This window comes from Taeniopygia guttata, chromosome 4, assembly GCF_048771995.1.
Source record: "Taeniopygia guttata chromosome 4, bTaeGut7.mat, whole genome shotgun sequence".
In the NCBI taxonomy this organism is placed as follows: domain Eukaryota; kingdom Metazoa; phylum Chordata; class Aves; order Passeriformes; family Estrildidae; genus Taeniopygia; species Taeniopygia guttata.
In genome coordinates, this window is record NC_133028.1 from 2,132,616 (window position 1) to 2,155,637 (window position 23,022).

The 23,022-nt window shown below is 60.3% G+C and overlaps 2 protein-coding genes across 5 annotated transcripts in view; one reads left to right on the forward strand and one right to left on the reverse strand.

Moving 5' to 3' along the window:
• Window positions 1–12,769, forward strand: part of LOC100227341 (dedicator of cytokinesis protein 2) — a 46,143-nt gene extending 33,374 nt beyond the window's left edge. The window contains exons 29-53 of one of the 2 annotated variants that reach the window (XM_072927868.1): window positions 2,865–2,963; window positions 3,060–3,154; window positions 3,380–3,458; window positions 3,555–3,655; window positions 4,053–4,111; window positions 4,880–5,028; window positions 5,179–5,264; window positions 6,008–6,164; window positions 6,483–6,523; window positions 6,685–6,775; window positions 6,858–6,977; window positions 7,477–7,566; window positions 7,682–7,786; window positions 8,982–9,123; window positions 9,288–9,369; window positions 9,473–9,557; window positions 9,754–9,840; window positions 10,077–10,253; window positions 10,361–10,444; window positions 10,543–10,680; window positions 10,926–11,011; window positions 11,357–11,507; window positions 11,663–11,759; window positions 11,943–12,076; window positions 12,159–12,769. In XM_072927868.1, coding sequence (XP_072783969.1) covers window positions 2,865–2,963; window positions 3,060–3,154; window positions 3,380–3,458; window positions 3,555–3,655; window positions 4,053–4,111; window positions 4,880–5,028; window positions 5,179–5,264; window positions 6,008–6,164; window positions 6,483–6,523; window positions 6,685–6,775; window positions 6,858–6,977; window positions 7,477–7,566; window positions 7,682–7,786; window positions 8,982–9,123; window positions 9,288–9,369; window positions 9,473–9,557; window positions 9,754–9,840; window positions 10,077–10,253; window positions 10,361–10,444; window positions 10,543–10,680; window positions 10,926–11,011; window positions 11,357–11,507; window positions 11,663–11,759; window positions 11,943–12,076; window positions 12,159–12,248 — 2,625 coding nt within the window. In that variant the 3' untranslated portion in view covers window positions 12,249–12,769. Of the gene's footprint in view, window positions 1–2,864; window positions 2,964–3,059; window positions 3,155–3,379; window positions 3,459–3,554; window positions 3,656–4,052; window positions 4,112–4,879; window positions 5,029–5,178; window positions 5,265–6,007; window positions 6,165–6,482; window positions 6,524–6,684; window positions 6,776–6,857; window positions 6,978–7,476; window positions 7,567–7,681; window positions 7,787–8,981; window positions 9,124–9,287; window positions 9,370–9,472; window positions 9,558–9,753; window positions 9,841–10,076; window positions 10,254–10,360; window positions 10,445–10,542; window positions 10,681–10,925; window positions 11,508–11,662; window positions 11,760–11,942; window positions 12,077–12,158 lie in introns of both variants that reach the window. The other variant, XM_072927867.1, reaches the window with a different exon arrangement.
• Window positions 12,770–13,042: 273 nt separating this feature from the next.
• AUP1 (AUP1 lipid droplet regulating VLDL assembly factor) lies at window positions 13,043–22,914 on the reverse strand. 3 transcript variants are annotated; one of them, XM_072927870.1, is made up of 15 exons: window positions 22,766–22,914; window positions 22,362–22,499; window positions 21,783–21,933; window positions 20,514–20,701; window positions 20,323–20,395; window positions 18,266–18,339; window positions 17,534–17,600; window positions 16,406–16,511; window positions 16,160–16,306; window positions 15,853–16,013; window positions 15,616–15,704; window positions 13,780–13,909; window positions 13,613–13,707; window positions 13,380–13,529; window positions 13,043–13,226 (listed from the first exon to the last, which is right to left on the reverse strand). In XM_072927870.1, exons 1-15 carry the CDS (start codon window positions 22,813–22,815, stop codon window positions 13,178–13,180), a joined length of 1,668 nt encoding a protein of 555 aa, XP_072783971.1. In that variant the 5' UTR covers window positions 22,816–22,914; the 3' UTR covers window positions 13,043–13,177. The 3 variants fall into 3 exon arrangements, with proteins under 3 accessions (XP_072783971.1, XP_030126156.4, XP_072783970.1); XM_030270296.4 differs by lacking the exons at window positions 13,043–13,226; window positions 13,380–13,529; window positions 13,613–13,707; window positions 13,780–13,909 and adding an exon at window positions 14,927–15,115; XM_072927869.1 differs by lacking the exons at window positions 13,043–13,226; window positions 13,380–13,529; window positions 13,613–13,707; window positions 13,780–13,909 and adding an exon at window positions 14,927–15,115 and having other exon boundaries at window positions 16,160–16,309.
• Between the last annotated feature and the right edge of the window lie 108 nt (window positions 22,915–23,022).

The window sequence follows — 23,022 nt, forward strand, 5'->3', positions numbered from 1 at the left end:
CAAAGCCCAGGGCTCTGCTGGCATCTCCAGCACAGGCTGGTCCTGCAGCAGTGACAGCACAAGGGAAGAGGGACACAACCCAGAGATTTTTGGCCACAGGAGACCCAGCTCATCTGCAGACCCCCACGGCTCTCTGAGGAGGGGGTCTCCGCTCTGGAGAAGGGGTTGGGCACCCATCTGGAGCCCACCTGCCCCAGTGTGAAAGCAGCTGCCTGAGCCAGGGGACTCTGGGTGACAAAGGCTCTGTGGGCTCCCTCACCAGCCAGAAATGGCATCAGAAAGCCACCAACTGTCCCCAGAGCACGCTTCAGGAGAAAGCTGGAAAGGCTTTCCTGCACTGCCACCAGCTGCCCTTGCCCACACGGGTCCGGGCTCGGTCCTGGGTGCAGCAGGGACCCCCTGGGGCAGCCCCCATCCCACCAGCACCCACCAGGCAGCAGCTCAGCCTCTGCAGCTGCAGCTCGCAGCGCTGAGAACATCCTTCCAGAATACAAATCCCTGCCTTTAAGTGCATTCTCAATGCCATCGAGCAGCCTGCCCCCCCTTTATCTCCGTGTGCTTCAGACAACGCTGGCTACCAGGGGAATTTGGGAATTAGCGAGTGTTTTCCTCCGCCTCGTGCCTCAGTTTCCCCACCACCACACAGCCCAGACCACACGGAGCACCTCCACAAACACGCGTGGCAGGCTGTGCCCACGGCGCTGGTAGGACTGGAGTAGTGTTGGTACAGGGACAGGAATAGACCCACTCATTATCTGTGGCCTCTGGATGCCACCGTGCTATTAAGTAATTACAATAATTATCATTTGTAAAGAAGACAACCTCAATCCAAAGGAGCTTCCGCGACGAAATCCACCCCGCTGCTCCGAGCGTGCCGGAAGGATGAACGCACACCGGGAAGGGCCGGAGGTGCCATCCCCATCCCGGCTCCGCCCGAGGGTTCCCCGGAGCTCAGCCGGAGCTCCCCGCGCCCCCCGAGCCGCGGTTGTGCCGAGGGGCTCCTTCCCGTAGCCCCGGTAGGGCAGAGATCACCGTGAGCTGCTGCTGGCACCGGGCACGGTGTGCCCCGCGGAGCGAGCGGCTGGCACCGATGTCCCCGTTTGTCCCCGGTGGTTACTCAGACGTGTCCACCTCGTGCTCCCAACACCAAACCGGCTCCGCGGAGACCTCTCCCCCCCTCCCGCGCCGCTGCCGGTAACCGCGGCTCCAGCGGGGCTCGTGTGCGTTCCCGCGGGGAGCACCGGGACCGGAGCACCCGCATTTAACGGGACTGCCCGGGGCTCGCTCCCGCATCCCGGAGCCCCGCCGGCGGACGCAAGGCCTTGGGCGCCGGGAGCTGCCGGGAGCTGCCGGGAGCAGCGTGGGCTGAATCCCTCCGGTCCCGGTCGGCGTCACCGCGGAGCGCGGTGCCCGAAGTGACATCCGTGGATCTGCGTGTGCGTGTGTCACCCGGCACAGCCCCGGCTGAGGACGCGTTCCTAACGGGGGGGAGCGGAGATGAGCCCGCTGGCCGCTCCCCGGAGCGGCTCCGGTACGCAGCGACCCGGCGAGCGGCGGGGCCACGGCACGACCTGGGGGTCTTCGGCCCCTCTAACGCAGCGGCTCCCACCTCTATAGGCTACACACCGTGCCACCGGGGTCCCCCAGAGACCCCCATCACGGTAACCGGTGGCCACCTCGGTGCGGGGTGCCCGGTGCCCGGTGCCTGCCGTAGGATGCTCGGTGCGCGGTGCCACCGTCCCCGTGCCTCCCGCCGCTCCCCGGGCAGCTCCTGCTGGCCGGGAGTAAAGGAGTGGAGCACAGGGAGGTGCCGCCACCCCCGGGGAACCGGAGACACCGAGGATCCCCCTCGCTAGCCCAGCTCGGTTCCTCGCCCCGGGGGTCCCGGTACCGGCGGGCGCCACAGGGCCGATGCCCGCGGCACCGGTCCGGCCGAGCATCCTCCCCATCCCGCCCGGTACCTGGTGCTCGGCGGCGGCGGCGGCGGCGCGGGTCCGGCAGCGGCGGGCGCGGGGCGGGGCGGGGCGGGGCGCGCTCGCCGGTACCGGGGCGGAGCCGGTGGGGGCGGAGCGGGGCGGGAGGCGGAGCTCCTCCGGGAGCCGAGCCCCGGAGCCCGGGAGGAGCCGCGGTGCCGGTACCGGGAGGGCGGTGGCTGCGCGCCCCGGTCCCGCGGGCCCCCGGTGTGCCGGTGCTGCCGGGGTTTGATCCGTTTGAATTCCCCGAAATTCCCTCGCAGAGCCAGAAAACCCCTCGTAGCCAGGGCTGGAAGGGATGGGCAGCGGTGCCCGGTGCTGCCCGGTGCCCGGTGCCCGGTGCTGCCCTCACAGGGCTCACGGCACGGCACTCCCTGAGGATGGGTTGGCACCTGAAGCCACCCACAAAGCTCCATCGGTGACACCGAGCCGCGGCGGGGCCATCGCTCCTCCTGAGCCCCAGGAAGAGCTGCACTTTCCCGCAGTTTCCAGCCTCGGATGTGTCTCTGGGACAGTTTTTGGGCAGCATCCCAAAAAGCTGGGAGCCTACTAGAGTGGAGCTAAGGGCTCCTTTTGGGACCCTCCACTGGAAACACTCCAGAAGGAGCCTGCTTGCCATTTTCAAAATGTCTTTACATCCACAGATGGCCTTAAATTGTCTCAAAAATGGCAGAGGTGCTTCAGTACCACTCTAATTAAACATGCATCCCCCCGGCATCATGGTGGGTGCAGGAGCCATCCCATCCCTGCAGTGGGATACAGAGTCTGGGAGCTGCTGGAGAAGAAGGGAGCAGGGAGGGTGGGGATGAACAGACCCCAAAGCAGTTTGGGCTCTGGGTTATGAACCAAGGGACAAGCACAGTGTCCTATTCCATGGTTCCTGTCCCCCAGAGCAACTACGTAGCCTGCATGGCCACCATCCTCAGCCAGATGGACAAGGAGCACTACAGCACCTACATCCAGGCCTTCCCCTCCCGGCCTGAGCTGATGGTGAGTGCTGCCCCACGGCAACACGGGGCCCACTGGCACCAGCACCTCCCTCACAGCATCCCCCGGAGGACACTGACATCTCTCTCTCCCTTGCAGGACTTCCTCATGGAGACTTTTATCCTTTTCAAGGACCTGATTGGGAAAACAGTGTATCCCGGTGACTGGGTGGTGATGAACATGGTGCAGAACCGGTGAGGACCTGGGGAAGCACCCACAGGGGGAGGCTGGGGTGGTGTGAGCCCCTGGGGCAGGTGGGCACTGGAGCACAGCTCTGGACATGCAGGAGTGGTGTGATGGACAGTGTTTGGCTGCACTGAGGTGGGCAGCAAGGACCTCACCCCCTCTGTGTGATGCTGGTGGGCACACCAGGCTGGGCAGTGCTGCCCTGACCCAGTGGCCGTGCTCACTCACCCCAGGGAGTTCCTGCGTGCCATCAACCAGTTCGCCACCACCTTAACCGAGATGTTCCTGAGCAACGGCGACTTCGAGCTGCAGGTGGGTGGGCACTACCTCAGTCCTGCTTCATGCCAGGGGGATCCCCAGCCCGCTGTGCCACCCAGCCTGGCACTCATCCCTGTGCTTCCACCGCAGCTTTGGAACAACTATTTCCACCTGGCCGTGGCTTTCCTCACCCAGGACTCCCTGCAGCTGGAGAATTTCTCCCCGGCCAAACGCAACAGTATCCTGGCCAAGTGAGTCCTCACCCCGCCCGGGCAGCCACACCTCGGGGCAGGGATTTTGGGATGAGCCAGCTGGGCTGTGGGGTGATGCTGACTGCCCTGTTGTGGGACTCACAGTCAGTCAAAGAGAGAAACTGAGAGTAAAACTCCAATTTATTCAAAATACACTGCTCTTTTATACAGAGCTTTGTGAGGACAACTCCATTGGTTCTGAAGTGAAAACAACTCACAGCATTGGTGCAAACTGCTTGATGCACAGTGATAGAACTTAACTGTAAACACTGTGAACAACAAGAGAGATAAAGAATTATTTACATTCTCTCCAGCTCTTTCTCAGGTGTCTGCCTGGCTAGAAACTCTAATTTCTCTCTTTGACTGAATCTGAGCCCCACACCCTCTGTCCTGGCAGGTATGGGGACATGAGAGCCACGATCGGAGCGTCCATCCGGGACATGTGGTACAGCCTCGGTGAGCCCCGGTGTGCAGAGATGTCAGAATCTGAGCTATTGATGATTCTGAGATTGTATAAAATCTCTGTCTTTTTGCCCCGCTGCCAAAGCAGAAGCCATAATTCGTCTGTGCTGGTTTCAAGGTTGTTTATTCTGTTTATCTCTAACATGTTCTGCTGCCCTGCCGCAGCTCTGTCCTGCAGGGCAGCGTGTGGGGCTCTGCCCTCAGTGGGATGTTACAAACATTAAATACCACAAACTACCTGTGCTGGATTTACAATAACGTGCCAATATCTGTCACCTACGTTGGACAGTGTGTCCCCAGCCTAAACCAACAGAAAAATGCCAACACCACAGTGAAACATGGAGGGCATGAAGAAGGAGAAAAAGGACAAGACACACCCAATTTCCTCCATCTTGTCCCCTTTGGACCCCTAATCTAGAATCCTAAAATTTTACTTTTGCACCCATGCCACACTTAAATATTACTGATATCAAACACTCAGAGCTGGTAATTCATCCTGTAAGATTGAAAACTCTTTTCCATGGACAGAGATCACAGCCAGTGTCTCTGGGGGCTCTGTCCAGGGGGTTCCTGACCCCTGCTAGGGTCCCAGGGCAGCCAGAGGGAAGCTCTGGATTCCCACCCAGAGATTTTTGGGTCTCTCTGGGCTGATGTCCATCAGCACCATCCCCAGAGTGGGTGTGGGGAGCAGGGTTTTGCTGGTTTGGGATTGGGAGCCTGCATGGGTGTAGATCTGCCCCTCAGCCCTCCCTGTCCCCCCAGGGCAGCGCAAGATCGAGTTTATCCCGGGAATGGTGGGTCCCATCCTGGAGATGACGCTGGTGCCGGAGCTGGAGCTGCGCAAATCCACCATCCCCATCTTCTTCGACATGATGCTCTGCGAGCACCGGCTCACCGGGACCTTCAGCCGGGTGAGGGCCGAGGCTGCCCCTGGGGGTTTGGGGGATGTTGGGGGATGTGTGGGACCGCCCACAGCATGGGAGTGGAGAGGAACCGTCTCTTTAGGGTGGGCTCTGGGCAGGGGCTGCTCCCAGCTCAGCCCATCCTCATCGCCTCTGCAGTTTGAGGATGAGCTCCTGCGCAGGCTGGACAGCGAGGTGGAGGGCGGCCGGGGGGACGAGCAGTACATGCAGCTTTTCAAGAGCATGTGAGTGTGCACAGTGTGCCCCTGCCACCTTTCCTTGGGGGCACGACCCTTTGCTGTCACCATTCCCTTGCCATCCCGCTCCTCCTCACGCTGGAGTGTGCCATGGGGGAAAGGGAGCAGCGAGGAGGAGGGCTGGTGTGCCCCCTCGTGTGCCCCCTGCACATCTCTGCTGGCCCAGCCAGCCTGCCCCAGGTGACACTCCTGTCCCAGGAACTGCCCTATGCCTTAAGTGATACCCCTGCCCCAGGTGTTATCTCTGCCCCAGGTGATGCCCCTGCCCCAGGTGATGCCCAAACCTCAGGTGTTATGTCTGCCCCAGGTGTTATCTCTGCCCCAGGAATCACCCCTGCCCCAGGTGATGCCCCTGCCCCAGGGATTACCCCTGCCCCAGGTGTTATCTCTGCCCCAGGTGTTATCTCTGCCCCAGGAATTACCCCAGCCCCAGGTGTTATCTCTGCCCCAGGTGGTGTCTCTGCCTCAGGTGTTATCTCTGCCCCAGGTGTTATCTCTGCCCTAGGAATCACCCCAGCCTCAGGTGTTATCTCTGCCCCAGGTGTTATCTCTGCCCCAGGAATCACCCCTGCCCCAGGTGTTATCTCTGCCCCAGGGATTCCCCTTCCTCAGGTGATGCCCCTGCTCTGCCCAGGCTTTGTCTCTGCCCTTTGGTGCTGAGCAGGGCAGTGGTGGGATCACTGCAGGGCTGGCTGTGCAGTGGGACCCGTGGCCTCCCCTCTCTTCCCCAGCCTGCTGAGCTGCTGCCAGAGCCACCCCGAGCTGGCCAAACCTGGAGAGGACTTTGTGAGGCTGGTGAGCGAGCTCCTGGAGAGGCTCCTGGACTACCGAGCTGTCATGAATGACGAGAACAAGACCTACAGCATGAGCTGCACCGTCAACCTCCTGGTGAGCACTTGTGCTTTGTCCACCTCCCTGAGGCTGCCAGGGCTCATCCCCGTGTCCTCATCTCCCTGGGGCAACCAGGGCTTGTTCTGTGCTTCCCCAGGGCTGGTAGGGCTTGGCCCTGCTTTTCCCTAAGTCCCCACGGTGCCCCTGGCACAGCAGAGCCACATGGTGCCAGAGCTGGCATCCCTTGGGAGACACCGTGCGGCTCTGCAGGGCCAAGCCCAGCCCTGTGTGGGGACAGTGGTGGCAGCAGTGTGACCCAGAGGGTGGCAGCGTGGGGGGCTGTGCCCTCAAACAGCCTGGTCTGCCTTTCCACAGAACTTCTACAAGGAGATTGACCGCCAGGCCATGTACATCAGGTGAGCACAGCCCTGGCAGCACCTGGGGCGGGGGGTCCTGAGCACCCCCAGTGGGATGGGCTTGGCACAGTGGCCTGAGGGGCTGTGTGCCCAAGCTCTGCTGAGTGTTGTGCCCCAGCTGTGGGACTGTCACTCCTCACACACGGCTCTGTCACTGCCAGGTACCTGTACAAGCTGAAGGACCTGCACATCAGCTACGAGAACTACACGGAGGGAGCCTACACGCTGCTGCTGCACGCCTGGCTGCTCACGGTGGGCACGGGGGGCTCGGGGGGTTGGCAGGAGTGGGCAGCCCCGTGGGCTGGGTCTGACAGCTCCCTGCTCCCTTCTGCAGTGGTCAGAGGAGTCGAATGCAGCCCCTGTGCCAGGCCCGCACGGCCTCCAGCTGCACACCCAGCGCCAGCTGAAGGAGGCTCTGTACAACCAGATCATCCAATACTTCGATCAGGGCAAGGTGAGTGTGGCCCTCTGCCCCACCAGACCCTGCAGCCTCTAAACCCTGCTGCTGGAGAGAGCTGGGCTGCCATAGGGCCCCCTTGCCATCGCTGTCCCCTGTTTCAAGCTCCCATTCTTAGCACAGCCCCTCACTCCCCACTGCTGCAGAAGGGTTGGAGCTGCCCTGCAGTGAGTCTGAGCTGGATGGTTCATCCCACAGCCCCTGTCCCTCATCCCATTCCTGTCCCATCACATCCCAGCCCAGTCCTTGCACTGCCAGGGGCTGGGACAGCTCAGACATCTCTGGACAAAGCTTGATGGGGTCGACTGGGGGACTCCATGGGGGGGAAGCCAAGTTCTGCTGCCCACTAGCCCACCAGGCCCCACAGGAGAGGCCTCTCCCCCTCCTCACACGGGGAAGGGGTGCAGGTGCCCCCACAAGCAGGAAGACCCTGGTGCCCCATTCCCCAGTTCACCCCGTACTGGGGGGCCCTGTCCTGGCCCCCTCTCTCCTCCAGATGTGGGAGGAAGCCATCCACATCTGCAAGGAGCTGGCGGAGCAGTACGAGAGCCACGTGTTCGACTACGAGATGCTGAGTGACATCCTGGTGGGTGCCCACCTGGGCTGGGGGTGCTGCTGGCAGGGCAGGATGAGCTGGGGGGGATTGGGGGGGGGTCTGCAAGGCTCCATCCCTGTGCTCATCCTGCCCCTCTCCTCTGCAGCAACGAGAAGCCAAGTTCTACGAGAAGATCCTGAAGGTGCTGCGGCCCAGCCCGGATTACTTTGCTGTGGGGTACTATGGGCAGGGCTTCCCCACCTTCCTCCGGGTAAGCAGGACCAGTGCTGGAATCTGAGCTATTGATTATTCTGAGATTGTAGAAAGTCTCTGTCTTTCTGCCCCGCTGCCAAAGCAGAAGCCATAATTGGTCTGTGCTGGTTTCAAGGTTGTTTATTCTGTTTATCTCTAACATGTTCTGCTGCCCTGCCGCAGCTCTGTCCTGCAGGGCAGCGTGTGGGGCTCTGCCCTCAGTGGGATGGTACAAACATTAAATACCACAAACTACCTGTGCTGGATTTACAATAACGTGCCAATATCTGTCACCTACGTTGAACAGTGTGTCCCCAGCCTGAACCAACAGAAAAATGCCAACACCACAGTGAAACATGGAGGGCATGAAGAAGGAGAAAAAGGACAAGGCACACCCAATTTCCTCCATCTTGTCCCCTCTGAACCCCTTATCTAGAATCCTAAAATTTTACTTTTGCACCTGTGTCACACTTAATTATTACTTATATCAAACACTCAGAGCTGGTAATTCATCCTGTAAGATTGAAAACTCTTTTCTATGGACAGAGATCACAGACAGTGTCTCTGGGGGCTCTGTCCAGGGGGGTCCCTGACCCCTGCCAGGGTCCCAGGACAGACAGAGGGAAGCCCTGGGTTCCCACAGACCAGGAGCAGCCCCACAGCTGCCACCTCGATTCCCAAGGAACCCCACCCCTCACTGGTCTCCACCTGGATGTGGAGCTGTGGATCACAACTCCCTGAGTGTCATCAGCCTGTTCCTTAGCCAGCATCTGTCCCATCCAGGGGACATCCCAAGGTCAGATGGTTTGCACAAGCCCAGTCCCTCTCCCCCCATCCACCCATGCTGCCACACCCTTGTAGAAGCCACCGAATTTGTCACACTGGAGTTGCCCTCAGTGATGTTGCTTGGCTGACACCAATCCTGATTCTCCATGTGCCTTCTTCTTTTTTCCTCTAGTTGCTGGGTTTGGGGAGGTATTTTTTCTGGATGGAGGTGTGTTTTTCTGGATGGAGGTGTATTTTTCTGGATGGAGGTGTATTTTTCTGCATGGAGGTGTATTTTTCTGGATGGAGGTGTATTTTTTCTGCATGGAGGTGTATTTTTCTGCATGGAGGTGTCTCCTGCTTGGCCGGGGGCTCAGCCTTATCAGCACCAGCACCAGCTGGCCCCGCTCTGTGGCACAGGGATGAGCTGTCACCTTCCCACCCTGCAGAACAAGGTCTTCATCTACCGGGGCAAGGAGTACGAGCGGCGTGAGGACTTCGAGATGCAGCTGCTGAGCCCCTTCCCCAATGCTGAGAAGCTGAAGAGCACATCTCCCCCTGGCCAGGACATCACCCACTCCCCAGGGCAGTGTATCCTCCATGTGCACAGGGACAGGGCTGGGAGCGTGGCTTGGCCATGTGGGAATTCCTGAAATGCCTCTCTGTACCCCTGGGGTTCACTTTTCGGGGCTCTGGAGCCCCTCTCCCAGCAGCCCTGTCCTCCAGTGTGTGCTGTGGCTCCTTGACTCCCTCAGACATCCAGTGTTTCACAGTGCAGCCGGCAGAGGAAGCCAAGGTGCGCCTCAAGGGCCGGAGCATCCCGGAGCAGATCACCAAGTGAGTGTCCAGCACAGGGAGCCCCTGCTCAGCTCCCCGGGGGTGTGGGTGGGTGGGACACACTGGGGGTCCTCTCCCATTTCTGCCCTTTCCCTCCTCACAGCTTCTACAAAGCCAACCACGTCCAGAGGTTCAGCTACTCACGGCCTTTCAAGAGGGGCCCGAACGATCCCGACAATGAATTTGCAGTGAGTGCTGCGAGGAGCTGCCAGGACCCTCAGCTTGGGGGTCCTGCAAGGGCATAAAGGTCCAGAGGAGGGATGGGGGGATCCCTGGTCCTGGGATGGGGAAGGTGGTGGTGCTGTGCCCATGGAGGTGGGGGCAGCCAGGGGTGATGCTGGGTGATGGGAGAAGGGTGGGGAGTGACTGCTGCTCTTCCCACAGAACATGTGGATTGAGAGGACAACCTTCAGGACAGCCTATCCCCTGCCTGGCATCCTGCGCTGGTTCGTTGTCACCTCCACTGAAACGGTGAGGAGGGGGCTGGGGGACAGCAGGGCCCTCTCGGGATCCTGGTGGATGCTCCAGCCCTGCCAGGAGCTCCAGCTGAGGATGGGGAACGTGTCCTGCCTGTGCCACGCTCCGTGGGCAGCAGGGACAGCGTGTGAGGAGCAGCAGGGGCACTGGAGGGGTGTCAGCAACTTCTGCCACTGCTCTGTGCATGGGCTTTGCTCCCATGGGCAGCACCGACCCCTCCCTGCACACAGATCATCATCTCCCCCCTGGAAAACGCCATTGAGACCATGATGAAAACCAACGAGAAAATCACGAGTGAGATCAACCGGCACCAGAACGACTCCAGCCTGCCCATCAACCCTCTCTCCATGCTGCTCAACGGCATCGTGGACCCCGCAGTCATGGGGGGCTTCAGCAAGTATGAGAAGGTGAGGACAACAGAGGTGGTGGTGGGCACAGCTGGGCACAGCCAGGACTAGGGCTGGCACTGCTGTGCCATGCCCAGCCCGTGTGGCACTGAGGAGGGTCGTTGCAGGCTTTTTTCCAGGAGCTCTACATGCAGGAGCACCCTGAGGACGCAGGGAAGATCGAGAAGCTGAAGGACCTGATCGCCTGGCAGGTACCAAGTGCAGCATCCCTCGGGCAGGGCCAGCTGCCCCCTTTGTCCGCTGTCCCTCCCCGTGCCAGGGAGCCCCACGGGTCCCCGTTGTCCCACAGATCCCGCTGCTGGCAGAGGGCATCCGGATCCACGGGCAGAAGGTGACAGAGGACCTGAGGCCCTTCCACGAGCGCATGGAGCAGTGCTTCGAGCAGCTGCGGGCCAAGGTGGAGAGTCAGTACGGGGTGCGAGAGATGGTGAGTGCCACGGAGGTGGGCACGGGGCGGGCACAGCTCACGGGCACTGCCTGGCACCGTGGCGGTGACACTGGACAAGCCAACGCAGATGTGGGGCAGCAGGAGGAGGCCCAGCACTGCTGGGAGGTGGGTGGCTGGCACTGGCACAGAAGCAGGAGTGGTCTGACAGGGCACTGATGGCCCTGCTGAGCCCAGGGAAGCACTGGGGAGGCTCTGCCCTCTCCTCCCTCCTGCCTGTCTCTCAGATGTTCTTTGAGGACCGACGGAGCGGCCGACCCCGGTCCATAGCCTGGGTACCTGACTGGGACCAGCTGAACCACACTGGAGCCAGGCAAGTGGGGAGTGCTGGTGGTCCCCTCTCATCCCCCTCAGGCTTTTCTCCCACCTCCCCAGTCCTCTGCCCTTCCACTTTCCCTTTATGCCAAGTGCATCTCAGCCCTGTCCCTATGGGGGTCATGGAGGAGACACCCCATGTGCAGCCCCGAGGCTCCCCTGGACTCTGCTGTCACCTGAGCCATCCATTCTTGTCCCCCAAACCTCCCCTGCTCAGCTTTGCTGTGGTTGGTGCTGATGCCTGGGTGAGTGCAGCCGCTCCCAGCGATGCTCCAGCTGGTCCATGGCATAGCCCTGCCCCTCTTTCCCCTGCTGCCCCTCACCTGTCCCAGTCACCCCACAGCACGGAGGCACCCCCGACCCCAAAGCCTGCCCGTCGCCCCTCGGAGAGCGAGGACCACAGGAACGAGCGCAGGGAGAACCGTGCCAGCTCCATCTTCAGCTCCCGGCGGCAGGACTCCCGCCAGTCCATCTCGGAGCTGCCAGAGCCTAAGGTGATGCTCAGCACAGCCCTGAGAACCTGCTCACACTCCCTGGGTGTCCTGCTGCACCCACAGCCCCTGCTGCAGGGAGGGCAGAAGGCTGGAGGGGCAGGAGCTGCCATCCAGCCTGGCCCTCTGAGGTGCTGAGCCTTGTTTTTGTGGCCCAGGATGAGAAGTGGAGACTCTCCTGCAACGTGAGCGAGAGCAGCCTGAGTGTGGATAGGAAACAGCCCCCGTTGAGCCAAACTGCTGCTGGTGCTGCAGGTACAACCTGCCAGGCCACCTTCCTCAGAGTCCCTACAGCCCCACGAGCGGGGCTGTGCCCTCCCACACCACCCCCAGGGCAGGTCCCTTCACCCCCTCGTGGTGGCACAGGCGTGTTCCCTGCTGGGCCCTATGCACCCCCAGGCTGGCTGAGCCTCTATCCCCCCTCTCCTGCCTGCACAGGCTCGTCCCCATCTCCCACGGGCTTTGGTGGGCGTGTGAAAAGCGCCAGCAAGCTCCCCCCCCTGCCCCGCAAGTTCAGCCCCGCCGTGTACGAGACATTCCTGGAGCAGAGCGACGCTGCAGCCCCAGGGAAGGTACTGGAGCAGAGGAATTGGGGAGGGGAGGCACTGGCTGGTCCTCAGTCCCACCACCCCTCACGTCCCTCTCTGCTCGCAGGCGTCCCCATCCCCGACAGCGGATGGGAACAGGAGCCTCAAGTCACCGCCGCTGCCACCACCCAAGTCCAAGAGACTGTCACAGCTCTGACCTGCTGCCACCTGCACTGTCTGTGCCCTGCCCAGGGTGCCCCTGTGCCACAGCCCTGCTTGATTCTCACCTGCTGGAGCACCTCTTGCAGCACTGCCACCCTGTGTCCCACCAGCTCTGGCTATTGCCACCCTCCTGGCGTCCCCTGGGGTGGGACCCACCTGGCCCTGGATGCTTCCTATGCCTCTGGAGCCACGCTGAGCTCCCCACAAATGTATGAGGACGTCCCTCACTCCACCTGAGCTGCCCACAGTCTGTGCCAGAGCCAGTGACTTCCCCAGTGGCGTTTCTGTGTGATTCCTGCTCCCCACTCGTGGGACAGCTCCCATCCCTTGGCTGCCCACCCCATCCTGCAGCTGAACTGCACAGGAGCCAGCCAGGTGTGTACACGGGTCCTGGCAGCCTCACGCTCTGCAGTGCCACCTCTCCTGCCCACACTTGCCACCTGCACCAGGCAGGTGTCACAGCTCCCACCTCTGCACTGCAGCCATGGCTAATAAAGGGCAAACACATCAACTGGGCACCTCCGTGGGGTTGAGCACCCACCCCTGCTTGCCCACAGGGGCTCATCCCCAGCTGGCAGCACCCCAAAGCACGGGAACTCACCCTCCTGCAGCAGGGAAGCCCAATGGTCACTTCCCAAGCCAGGCTGTGCTCCCAGACACTGGGCTCTTTATTCAGGTGGGCTCAGTTGTATTTACAGTCTGTTACAGGGGGACCTGGACCCGTAACTGGGGGCTGGGGAGGGCAGGGGCTGCCTGCAGCTGGGAGCTGCCATCAGTGGGTTCTGTTCTACGGGGAGAGTGGGATCAGCCCCCGGGGCAGGGCTGAGGGACACTCACGGGGAGCACGGGGAGCGGTCAGGCTGCGCTGGGGCCGGGCTCTCCCCGCATTCCCAGCGGAGCAGTGGGCGCTGCCTGCCCAGCTCCTCACAGAGGGCTGGCTGAGGAGGCTGCCAGGCGCTTCCCAATGTAGATCCTGGATTGGAGAGAGGGACTGTGAGGCACTAGGTTCCAGCAAGCCAGGAGCAAGGGGAGGTGGCAGCAGACCACTGGGAGCTGTGGTGAACCCAAGGATGAGCAGCCCAAATTCAGGGGTGTTCCCTCCTCCCCCTGCCCCACAGACACTCACCCCAGCCCCAAGGTCAGCAGGTGGCTGAGCAGGAGCGAGGGGATGAAGAGCAGCAGCAGCTCTGAACTGAAAAGTCTCCTCTTCCTCCCCACTGCACCTCCCTGCAGGCTCCACAGCACTGGCTGGGGGGAGCACACAAAGGCAAATTCCCTGGGAAAAGTTCATGGTTAACAGGGACACGGGGACAGCAGGATGGGGATCAGCAGGATGTGCTGGTGGGACACAGAACTTACTCTGGGGACAGGTACCGAGGGCAGCGGGTACAGGCCCAGCCCAGGGACGCTGTCAGGCGTCGCTGCCTCCACTTGGCTTCCTCTGGCACATCCCGCTGGAAAAAGGCAGGGCAGGTCAGAGCAGGGCCTGGAGGCACAGCAGGGAGTGGCAGGGGCAGCTCCCTCACCTGCCACGAGTAGGGGCAGCCTGGCTGGGGCTGGCTGTGTGCAGCCAGCACTTCACTCTCTCCTGGCTGATCACTCCCGTGGCTGGCTCTGTCATCATCCCAGGCTGGGGAGCCCAGCACGAGCAGGGTCCTGAAAAGAGAAACCTTCAGTCACTGAGCCCAGCCTGTGGTCCCCAGTGCCAGCCACAGCTCAGCAGGGCTCTGGAGCCCGGCTCCCCCTCCGGACTCACCCGTCACTGCTCTCTGTCTCCAGCTGGGCCTCCAGCAGCATCCGCTCCACGTCGGCGTGGCAGGAGAACGGCGAAGGTGCCAGTTCGGGCTCCGGGCAGCCTGGGCCACACCGCAGCTCCACCCAGGAGCCTGGGGGGGCTGTCAGCCTCTGCGCTGCCCCCAGCCCACCCCTGCACTCCATCCCATCCCGGCGGCGAGTCCTCCCCAGCACACCCCGCACCCCTGTCTGCAGTTCCTGACCCGGGACGTCCTGTGCACCCCCGGACCCGCATCTGCCTGTGCCCCCGCGGTGCTCATCAGCCACCGGTGCCCACACTGACCCAACCCCTGGTGCCCGTCAGCCCACCAGAAACCCCACCTGGGCTCCCCACCGACCCACTCCCCACCCCACAGCGCACATCAACCACCGGTGGGGCTCCCGGTAACCCAGACCCCCACGTGTGCACGTCAACCCCTCCACCGTCCCGAACCCCGCGGTGCCCCGACCCGCCCGGGCTTCCCATTGTCCCAACCCCCCTGGGTGCCCCAAACCTCCATCTCCCCGGTGTCCCCGCTCCCGCCCCGGTGCCCCGGGTCCCCCCGCACCGTCGTCGCCGGTTCCCGCCATGGCCCCGCCGCCGGCGCTCACGTGACGCCCGCGAGCCCCCATGTAAATAAAACCACCGGGCGCCGGTCTCTTAAAGCGGCGCTGGCTCCGCCCGCCGGGGCCCGCGAGCCGCAGCTCGCCCGGTCGCGCCGGTCCCGCCGCGTTGCCGCTTTAAGCGGCGCCTACGTGCGGCGCGTCGGGTGCGGCGCGTGCAGAGCCGCACGGAGCCGGTCCGGCCCCGCTGGCCCCGCCCCCTGTCCCGGTGGCCACGCCCCCTGTCCCGGTGGCCCCGCCCATCGCCCCGGTGCCCGCACAGCCCGAGCCGCGCCGGACGCTGCCGCCGTTTATTTCCGCCGCCAGGGGGCGCTTCCGCCCCACCCGTCCCGTCCCGCCCCACCCGCGCGCTCCCGGTGACACCGGACCGGCCCGGAGCTCCGGTCAGGGGTTGCCACCGGCCCGGTCCGACCCGGTCAGGGGCTGCCGCCGGCCCTTGCCGCGCCGTGCTTCTCAGCGAACCGCCTGCGGGAGAGAGCGGCCTCAGACACCGCGGGGCTGGGAGCAGCCGAGGAGCCTCCTACGAACCCACCCGGGGACCACCGGTCTGGCCAGGGAGCAGCTCCGAGGGACCGGGATGAGGGACCGGGACACGGGGACGCTGCAGCACCCCCGGGCCGGGCACTCCCTGGCTGCACCTGGCTCTGCTCGGATCTGTTTCATTCCAGGCTCACCTGGAGCCCAGGGGAACGGGTGAAAGCAGCAGGAGCTGCTCTGGGAGGGACACGGGGACAAATCCCTGCTGGGGACAATCCTGCTGGACCAAGCGAGGGCAGCGAGGGGCTGCCAGGCTGCCCATGGTCCCCAAGAAAACACACAGCATCTCTGTGTCCCTGCCAGGTGTCCCAGTCAGGGCTTCCCAACAGGATGGTTCCCTCAGCACCACCTCAGCCATCCAGAGCCCAACAAGCCCAGCCACACTCAACTTCCCCTCAAACACATCCTCAATTTTCTGTATCTCTCACCTCCGGGCATAGTCGTACAAGGCTCGTTTCCTCTCCTGCAAGGACAGGTGACGCTCCACGGGGGACTTTGCAAACTGCTTTGTAGCCGGCTAGAAGAGAAAGCACGGGAGCCATCAGGAGACAGATGAAGCAGGGGCCTCCTTGGTGGCTCTGCAAGGACCTGGCATGCCAGGCTCTGTGCCCTCGGCTAATTCTGAACATGAGCCACCAGAGCAGGGAGACACAACCCCAAAATACCTTGGAAGAAGGCGCAGCCACAGAGCCCTGGATGCCAGAAGCAGCTGCAGCCTGGGAGGTAGATGGGGCAGGCAGGTCTTCAGCCTCTTTGCTCTCAGGGAAGAAGGGAACTCTCCCCTCCAGCAAGTTGGCAATGGTGGTGTCCACACAGTTGGTTTGGACTGTGGGGACAAAGGGACCCGTTAGAGATCAGGACGCTCCATCCTGGCTGCCGGTCTGTACCAGTGCAGCGGGGACAAGGTTTCCTCTTTCAGACCACAGAAGGTGCTCCCACGTCCCTGCTGCCAGCCCAGTAGTCCCTGCTCACCCAGGTCTGTCTTGATGACCTCCAAGGGCACGTGAGGCAGCACCTCCTTGACCTGCTGTGCCATGGCCACGACCCGCACGTCCTCAGGAGCACCCCCAGGCAGGCTGGGGGGCACCCTGGGCCGGGCTGCCGGGCGCTGGCTCAAGGCTGCAGAGAAAGGACAGCGGGCACAGGGTGAGGGATTCAAAGTGGGCAGTCTGTCACTGAGAGCAGACAGAGAACCCCCCAAAAGCAGAGGTTCCCCACCTGGGGCAAAGGGCAGCCGTGCCGTGTGCCTCAGCCTCTTCATGTGCTCGGTCCTGTCGGCAGCGGTGATCCGTGTGGATACCACACCCAGCTCCATGGCCAAGAGCTGGGGAAAGCAGAGGAGTCACACGTTAAAACACACAACACACACAGCCCAGGCAGCCCCTCCAGGCTGGGAGTGGGGCAGGGGTACATGGAGTCATGGTGAGGGCAAGAGGGCTGCGAACTGATCTCTCCAGAGCGAGAAGGAGCAGGAATAGCAATATCATCCTGCCAAAACGGGCTGACAAGGAGATATGAGACATCTGGAGCTGTGAAGTACCCAGCACATATGGGCAGAGTGGAGAAACAACTGCTTTGTATGATTTGGGGCATTATAAAAAGGGAGTGAAAGGTCTGGACTCAATGGGAAGAGTTCTGACAACTGCAGAAAGGCTCAATGTGGGGTGGCAAATAGGCCATGAAATAACTGAGTTCTTGCAAGAGGCAATAAATATGTACTGTTGGAGCCCTAGATGCTGAGAATTTTAGACTTTCTGTGCTGACAGACTTTAACCCCCAAGAGAACCCTGCATTTGACCTGAGGCTGTAGAAAAAGGTTTTAAAATTAAATAATAGAACTAAGATTATGAGTGTGTAGTTTGATTAGAAGTGTGTAACACCACGTAGTAAAAAACTTGGTTTTAGAATACAATAATATATATAACAAAATAAAAGTTTTAAAACAAAAACTAGTCCTTATTCATAAGTTTAAGTAGTATTTTATACTTAAACAAAAAAATCCACATTACAAAACACATGTAGTTAATTATTAAGTTAAAAATAAAACTTATAAAAATAAATACACAACCATTTTATAACTTATTAATAAAATACTACAAAACTCACTACTTATAAAAACAAAATCTAAGTGTAATCACAAAATACCATCTTGAATGCTTTCAATCCCAATCTTAACAAAAAAAAAAAGAAAAAAGAAAAAAGAAAAAAAAAACAACAAAAAAACAACAATGTACCAGAGCTCCCAGCACACACAGACATCCAGAAATGCCCTCTCCAACTCTGCCTGCACCCTGCTCTCCTCTGTGCCCAGCGCTGAAGTGCAGCAGTCCCACACCACCTTCCTACCTCCTGAACTCGGAGCGCAAAGTCCTCACTCCGCTCGTCCGCTTGTCTGGGGACAGACGGCATCCACCTGAGTGGGGACAACAGCTCATGGAGCCAGCCCTGCTGGGACACCCTGCCTGGGCCAGCCATGCCATCCCCACCTCCCTGCTCACCCCACAAAGCCCAACACCCACTCCCAAATCCAGGACATGGCAGAAGGCAGAACTGGCTCGCTGGAGCTCGAGTGTAACACGAGGGATCTGCCGTTCCCAGAAAGGCCTTAATGAGGATCCGTGGCCATTTACATGGAAGTGGGAAACAGGTCACCCAGAATTCAGGCACACACAACCAGGGAAAGGCTGAAATACACCAAGCCCTACATTTGATTCCCAGTCTCTTTCACTGCCCTCGTTACAGCAGAGATACTCAAGCAGCTTGGGTTCACCCAGGCTTTTTTGACCACTCCACTCCCAAGGGATTGTAGGGAGAGACAGAGACACTGGGAGCCAGCACTGCTGGAGAGAATCGCTGCAGACCACCTGGAAGCTTGAACTAAACACCTGGAATGACTGAGACTCCTCACCTTCCCCAACAGGAACCCCCTCCACATCAGAAGCTGGACACGGCCAGGCCCGGATGGTGCCAAGCCCAGCCCTGCTGAGGCACCCAGGGAGGGAGCTCTCAGTGCCACGGGGACACCACAGCCCTGCCCACCCTCAACCCTGCCCCAAACGGAAGAGAGAGACGTAGTACCTTACTTGATAAACTGTGAAGGGAACGAAGAAGGTCCAGAGCAGCTCTGTGATCCAGGAGGAGTCAGCCACACTCTGGGGAAGAGAGCACAGTGAGAGCCCACCCATGGAACAGAAGCTGGTCGAGGTTCCACTGGGGAAGGAAGTGGGCAGAGCACACCTGAGCTGTGGCTGGAGGATTGGGAAAGGAGGAACAGCAAAGCCAGTGCGAGCAGGGCAAGCCCTGGGGCAGCTTCACCCTCAATGGTCATCACCAGTTTTCACTGCTCCCAGTGAAAACTTTCCTCCCACTAAGACAGCAGCAAGACTTTTCCTCAGTATCCCCCCATTCCCTACAAGTCTGTCCCTTCAGAAAGCTACAAAAATGCCTGAAAACCTACTGAACGCTTCCTCAGAACCATGAACAACCCTCCCTCATTCTGGTGGCAACAGCCTCTCTGTGATGTCCCAACTCCTGTAAGCTCTCCCACAAACAGCCTCAGATTGTGCCACAGGAGATTAAGTTGGATATTGGGAAAATTCCTCCTTGAAAGGGCTGTCCAGCTCTGGCACAGCTGCCCAGGGCAGGAGGAAGTCCCCATCTCTTGGGGGGATTTAACAGCCCTGTGGATGTGGCACTTGGGGACATGGTCAGTGGTGGCCTGGGCATTGTTGTGGAATGGTGGGACTTGATGGGCCCAGAGGGATTTTCCAAACAATTCTGTGATTCTCAGACAGGCTCGTGCCTGGTTTATCTCACAGCCTGGGAAGAGGAGCTGCAAATGAGAAAAGCCCTGAAAGCCCAGAAAAAATATGAACAGAGAAGCCTCATCTGGATAAAGAGATCCTCAGAACCCTAAACACAAATGCCTGAAGTGATGCCCACAGCCAGATTTCAGTTGCACTGCCTGTGCCACAAAACAACACCCTCCATGCAACTGGAGCTGGAGCAAATTCTCTCTTAACCCCAAATTTGATGTTGGCCCAACCCAGTGCCTAATATACATTACACAATTATATAAGAAAACTTTCTATAAAACACCCATCAATCTATTAAAAATATCACATCTCCAATCCTTCCAGCTTCTGATGGTTTACAATAACCCCAGAAATCCACCAGGATTTACTCAGCCAATGTGCAGGAAGCACAAAGTCCTGCTCAGACTCTGAAGATAAAATCTGAGCCAAGAAGTCACTGTAACCAGCACCTCCACACAGATCTGCTGTTCTCCCTGACATGCACGAGGGAAGGGATACAGAGACACAAAGACACACAGCTTGTCACATCCCAGAATTTCACAAATGAACCAAACCCATAAAAGCACGAGATATTCCTTATAGACTGTCCAGAATAGAAGAACTCTCTCACTTCTCTGGAGGAGTCATTCAAAATGTAATTTATTGCTAGAGAACTGCACCTTCACCCACACTTGTGGCCTGCCTCAACTCTGTCTCAGCACCCCTGGCCTGCCAGGGGTGACCAAAGCTCTGCCAAATATTCCTGCAGTTCCCATCCAGGTGACTCCTCACCCTGCCAGGGGCTCCTTTGAAACAGAAACACCAGACTCACAAGTGACAGTCATGACTGGCAGCTTTCTGTAGTCACCAGATCATAAAAAATCAGTATCAAAACAAGAAATTCAACAAAGCCTCGCTGAGAGCAGCTTCCCTGCAGTGCCTTTGGCAGTGCTGCCATTGCCCTCATGGACTTTATCCCTTGTGTGGGGCTGCTCCTGCACCACTGTCCTGTGTCTGTGCCAGGGGCACCAGCTCAGGAGCCTCCAGAGCCCTGCATGGCCTTTGGCACGAGGATTGCCTGCAGCTGGTCTTTCACAGCACTGAACTCACCAAGAGCAAAGCAGACTGCACTGACCATGGAAGCCAGAGGCAGTGACAGCCAGCTGGGCCACCAAACAGCTGTAACCAGGGGAAACTCTCAGGGAAGCCACTGGGAACTGTGTTAGCCCTGAGCAGCTGGTTCTAGAGCAGCAGGACACGAGGCCAGGCCACACCACAGACTCCAAAGCAGAAGGAAAAGCTGCACCCACCCCACACCCTGTCCCTGTGCCCACCACTCACCACAGCCACCAACGGCCTCCGGACCTGCAGGGCAACGGGCTGGACCTCATCCAGGATGGAGAAAGGCCAGGAGCTGGAAGGGAGGAATTCTGCAGTGAATGATCCCAGAGCCACCCGAAGTGGCTGTATTTTGTCACAAGACAGCAGAGCCATTCCCAGCCACCCTGCTGGAGGAACTCCCACTCCCTCACCTGAAGCGGAGCAGCCCAGCCCTGCCGTTGGTGGCCGCCTCCTCTGGGAACAGCAGCAGTGGTGGGTTCCCTTGGTGGGCCGAGTATTCCTTCAGGGAATCCACCAGCTCTGCACGGCTGCCTGTCACTCCCAGCTCCATGAATCCCCGGGACCAGCAGATGAACCCCGGGGCACCGCTCAGGGCAGGCTGCAGGGAGAACAGGAGTGAGGAGGACCAGGCCAATCTTCCCAGGTGACAGAGGTGACAAAGTTCCTGCTCGTTAGCAAAAACCCCTCTGGGACTGAGAGTGTTGGCAGCACCGGTGGCTGAGAACATGTTACTGCCAGGCCTCAGCCCCAATTCCACAGGAAATGGATTCCAAATGATCAGTTCAGACTGTGCCCTGCCTGCCAGACACATGCACTCCCAGCTGCCCGTGTCCCCAGTGTTCTCTCCAGCTGTCCCTGACACACTTGGCAGGACACACTCTGCTTTCAGGAGTCCCCCCTCTCCAGGCCAGGGGTAAATCAATGGCTGTGCAGGACACAGCAGCCACCCAGAGCCTGCTGACTCACCAACTCCACATACAAAGAATTTTACAGGACAACAGGGACAGCCCAGAACTACCCAGGCACCACCAACACACAGCTCCCTCAGCACCTCCCAAAACTGCCCACCCAGTGCTGGGGAAAACCCCACAACCAGCCCTGCTCCCTCATCCAAAAGGCCAGAGAAGGAAGCAGCTGCTGGGATCTGTTCACTCTTTCACCAAAATCAACCCCCACTGTAACAGCTCCTGCTGCTCCTCACCCTGTTCCACTTTTCCATGCAGAGCCCAAGAGTGACACTGAGCCACAGAAAACACCTCAAGATTAACACCCTGAGTTAATAAATCAGATCTGGAGATGAAACTTTCCAGGATCTGAAAGAGCTTAGAGGGAAGCTGGAGAGGGAATCTGCGCCAGAAACTGGAGTGCCAGGACAAAGATTAATGGGTACAACCGAGAGAGGAAAAATTTAGGCTGGATATTAAGAGGAAATTTATGAGTGTGAGAGTGGTGAGGCTGCCCAGAGAAGCTGTGGCTAACCCTGAAACCCTGAAAGTGTCCAAGGCCAGGCTGGACAGGGCTTGGAGCCACTTGGGCTGGTAAAAGGTGTCCCTGCCCATGGCAGGGCGTGGCACTGAGCGGGCTTTAAGCTGACTTCCCTGAGACCACCACGGCAACACCGAATGGAGCAGAGCCGCCCGTGCCCCGCCCTCGGGGAGGAGCCGCGGCCGTGCCCTCACCGTGTTGCAGGAGGTGAGCAGGCTGACGACGTTGTGGTCGAAGGGGGTGACATGGTTGGCAATGAAGACCCTGGTGCCGGCCCCGCGCAGCCGAGGGTCGCTCTGACGCACCAGCAACCCCAGCACGGAGCACATCACACGGACAATGAACCTGCCGGGGGAACAAGGATCTTTCTCGAGTCCTGCTCTCCAAAACACTGCTAGGTGACACATCCAACAGGCAAAGACCCAGGAATTCTGGTGGCTGCACACACGACACTGGCACCAAATGGAATGACACGTCTGGTGCAGAAATTGGTGTGGGGCTGGGGCTGGGATGTGGGCAGAAAGCGCCCACAGAGCTTCTCAGCAGCAGACCAGGCTCATCCACGTGCTCCAAACCAGTCCCAGAGCACTCCAGAGGTGGCTGCCAGCTTTGGGCTTGGCAGAGGAAGCACCTCCCGGGCTCCTGCACACAAGGAGTCCCGAAGGCACAGATCTTTCCCTGAGCCAAGCCCGCACAGCTGGTGACACCCAAGGGCTGGGGTGGCCCTGCCACCACCCCACACCCACTCCGGGCAGCACCCCGAGGTCACCCACCGGCGCACGACGCTGTCGGGCAGGGCACAGCTGACCAGGAAGACGTGGACGCCGATGAAGACGCGCAAGACGAGCAGGCAGAGCCCCACGGGGGCGTAGAGCAGCAGGGCCAGGAGCAGGAACCCATCGGTTGGGAGCCTGCAGGGACACAGAGCGTGGCCGGGACGATCCCCACCCAGGACCCGCCCTGCGGCCGCTGCTCCGCGCGGTTCCCCCCAGCAAATCTCCCAACCCGCTTCGGGACCACCCCGGACCCTCCCCGCTTCCCCTCACGGGTCACCCCGACCTTCCCCACAGGGCTTTGGTGAGACACGCCCGTCCTCCGCTGGCCCCGCGACTCCCGCCCAGCGTTCCCTCAGTTCTGGCGCGGTTCCCCCAGGAGTCCGCACCGGGCGGGCGCTTACCGGTGCGAGTCGAAGAGCCGCTCGGGGCCCGGGGCCGCGGGCGGTTCCATCCCCGCCGTGCCGCCGCCTCACGGCCGCCCCGCACCCGCCGCCATCTTGCCCGCGGCCGCGCGCCCGGCCCGCGCGGGGCACGCTGGGAACGCGCCCCCTTCCTGCTCCGCACGGCGCCGCCGCAGCACTCTCGCCCCGATCGCGGCCCTCGGCGGCTCCGGCGGACTCGGTGAGCCGCTCTGATAATGCGGTTGCCCTGCTCCGCT

Excerpts from the sequence above, each read along its gene's own strand:
- AUP1 (XM_072927870.1), bottom strand. The coding sequence starts at position 22,815 with ATGGAACCGCCCGCGGCCCCGGGCCCCGAGCGGCTCTTCGACTCGCAC. Across the intron at positions 22,500-22,765 it reads CGGCTCTTCGACTCGCACCG|GCTCCCAACCGATGGGTTCC; the intron begins GTAAGCGCCCGC and ends GTGTCCCTGCAG. Across the intron at positions 16,307-16,405 it reads ACGGCTGCCCTTTGCCCCAG|CCTTGAGCCAGCGCCCGGCA; the intron begins GTGGGGAACCTC and ends CTTTCTCTGCAG.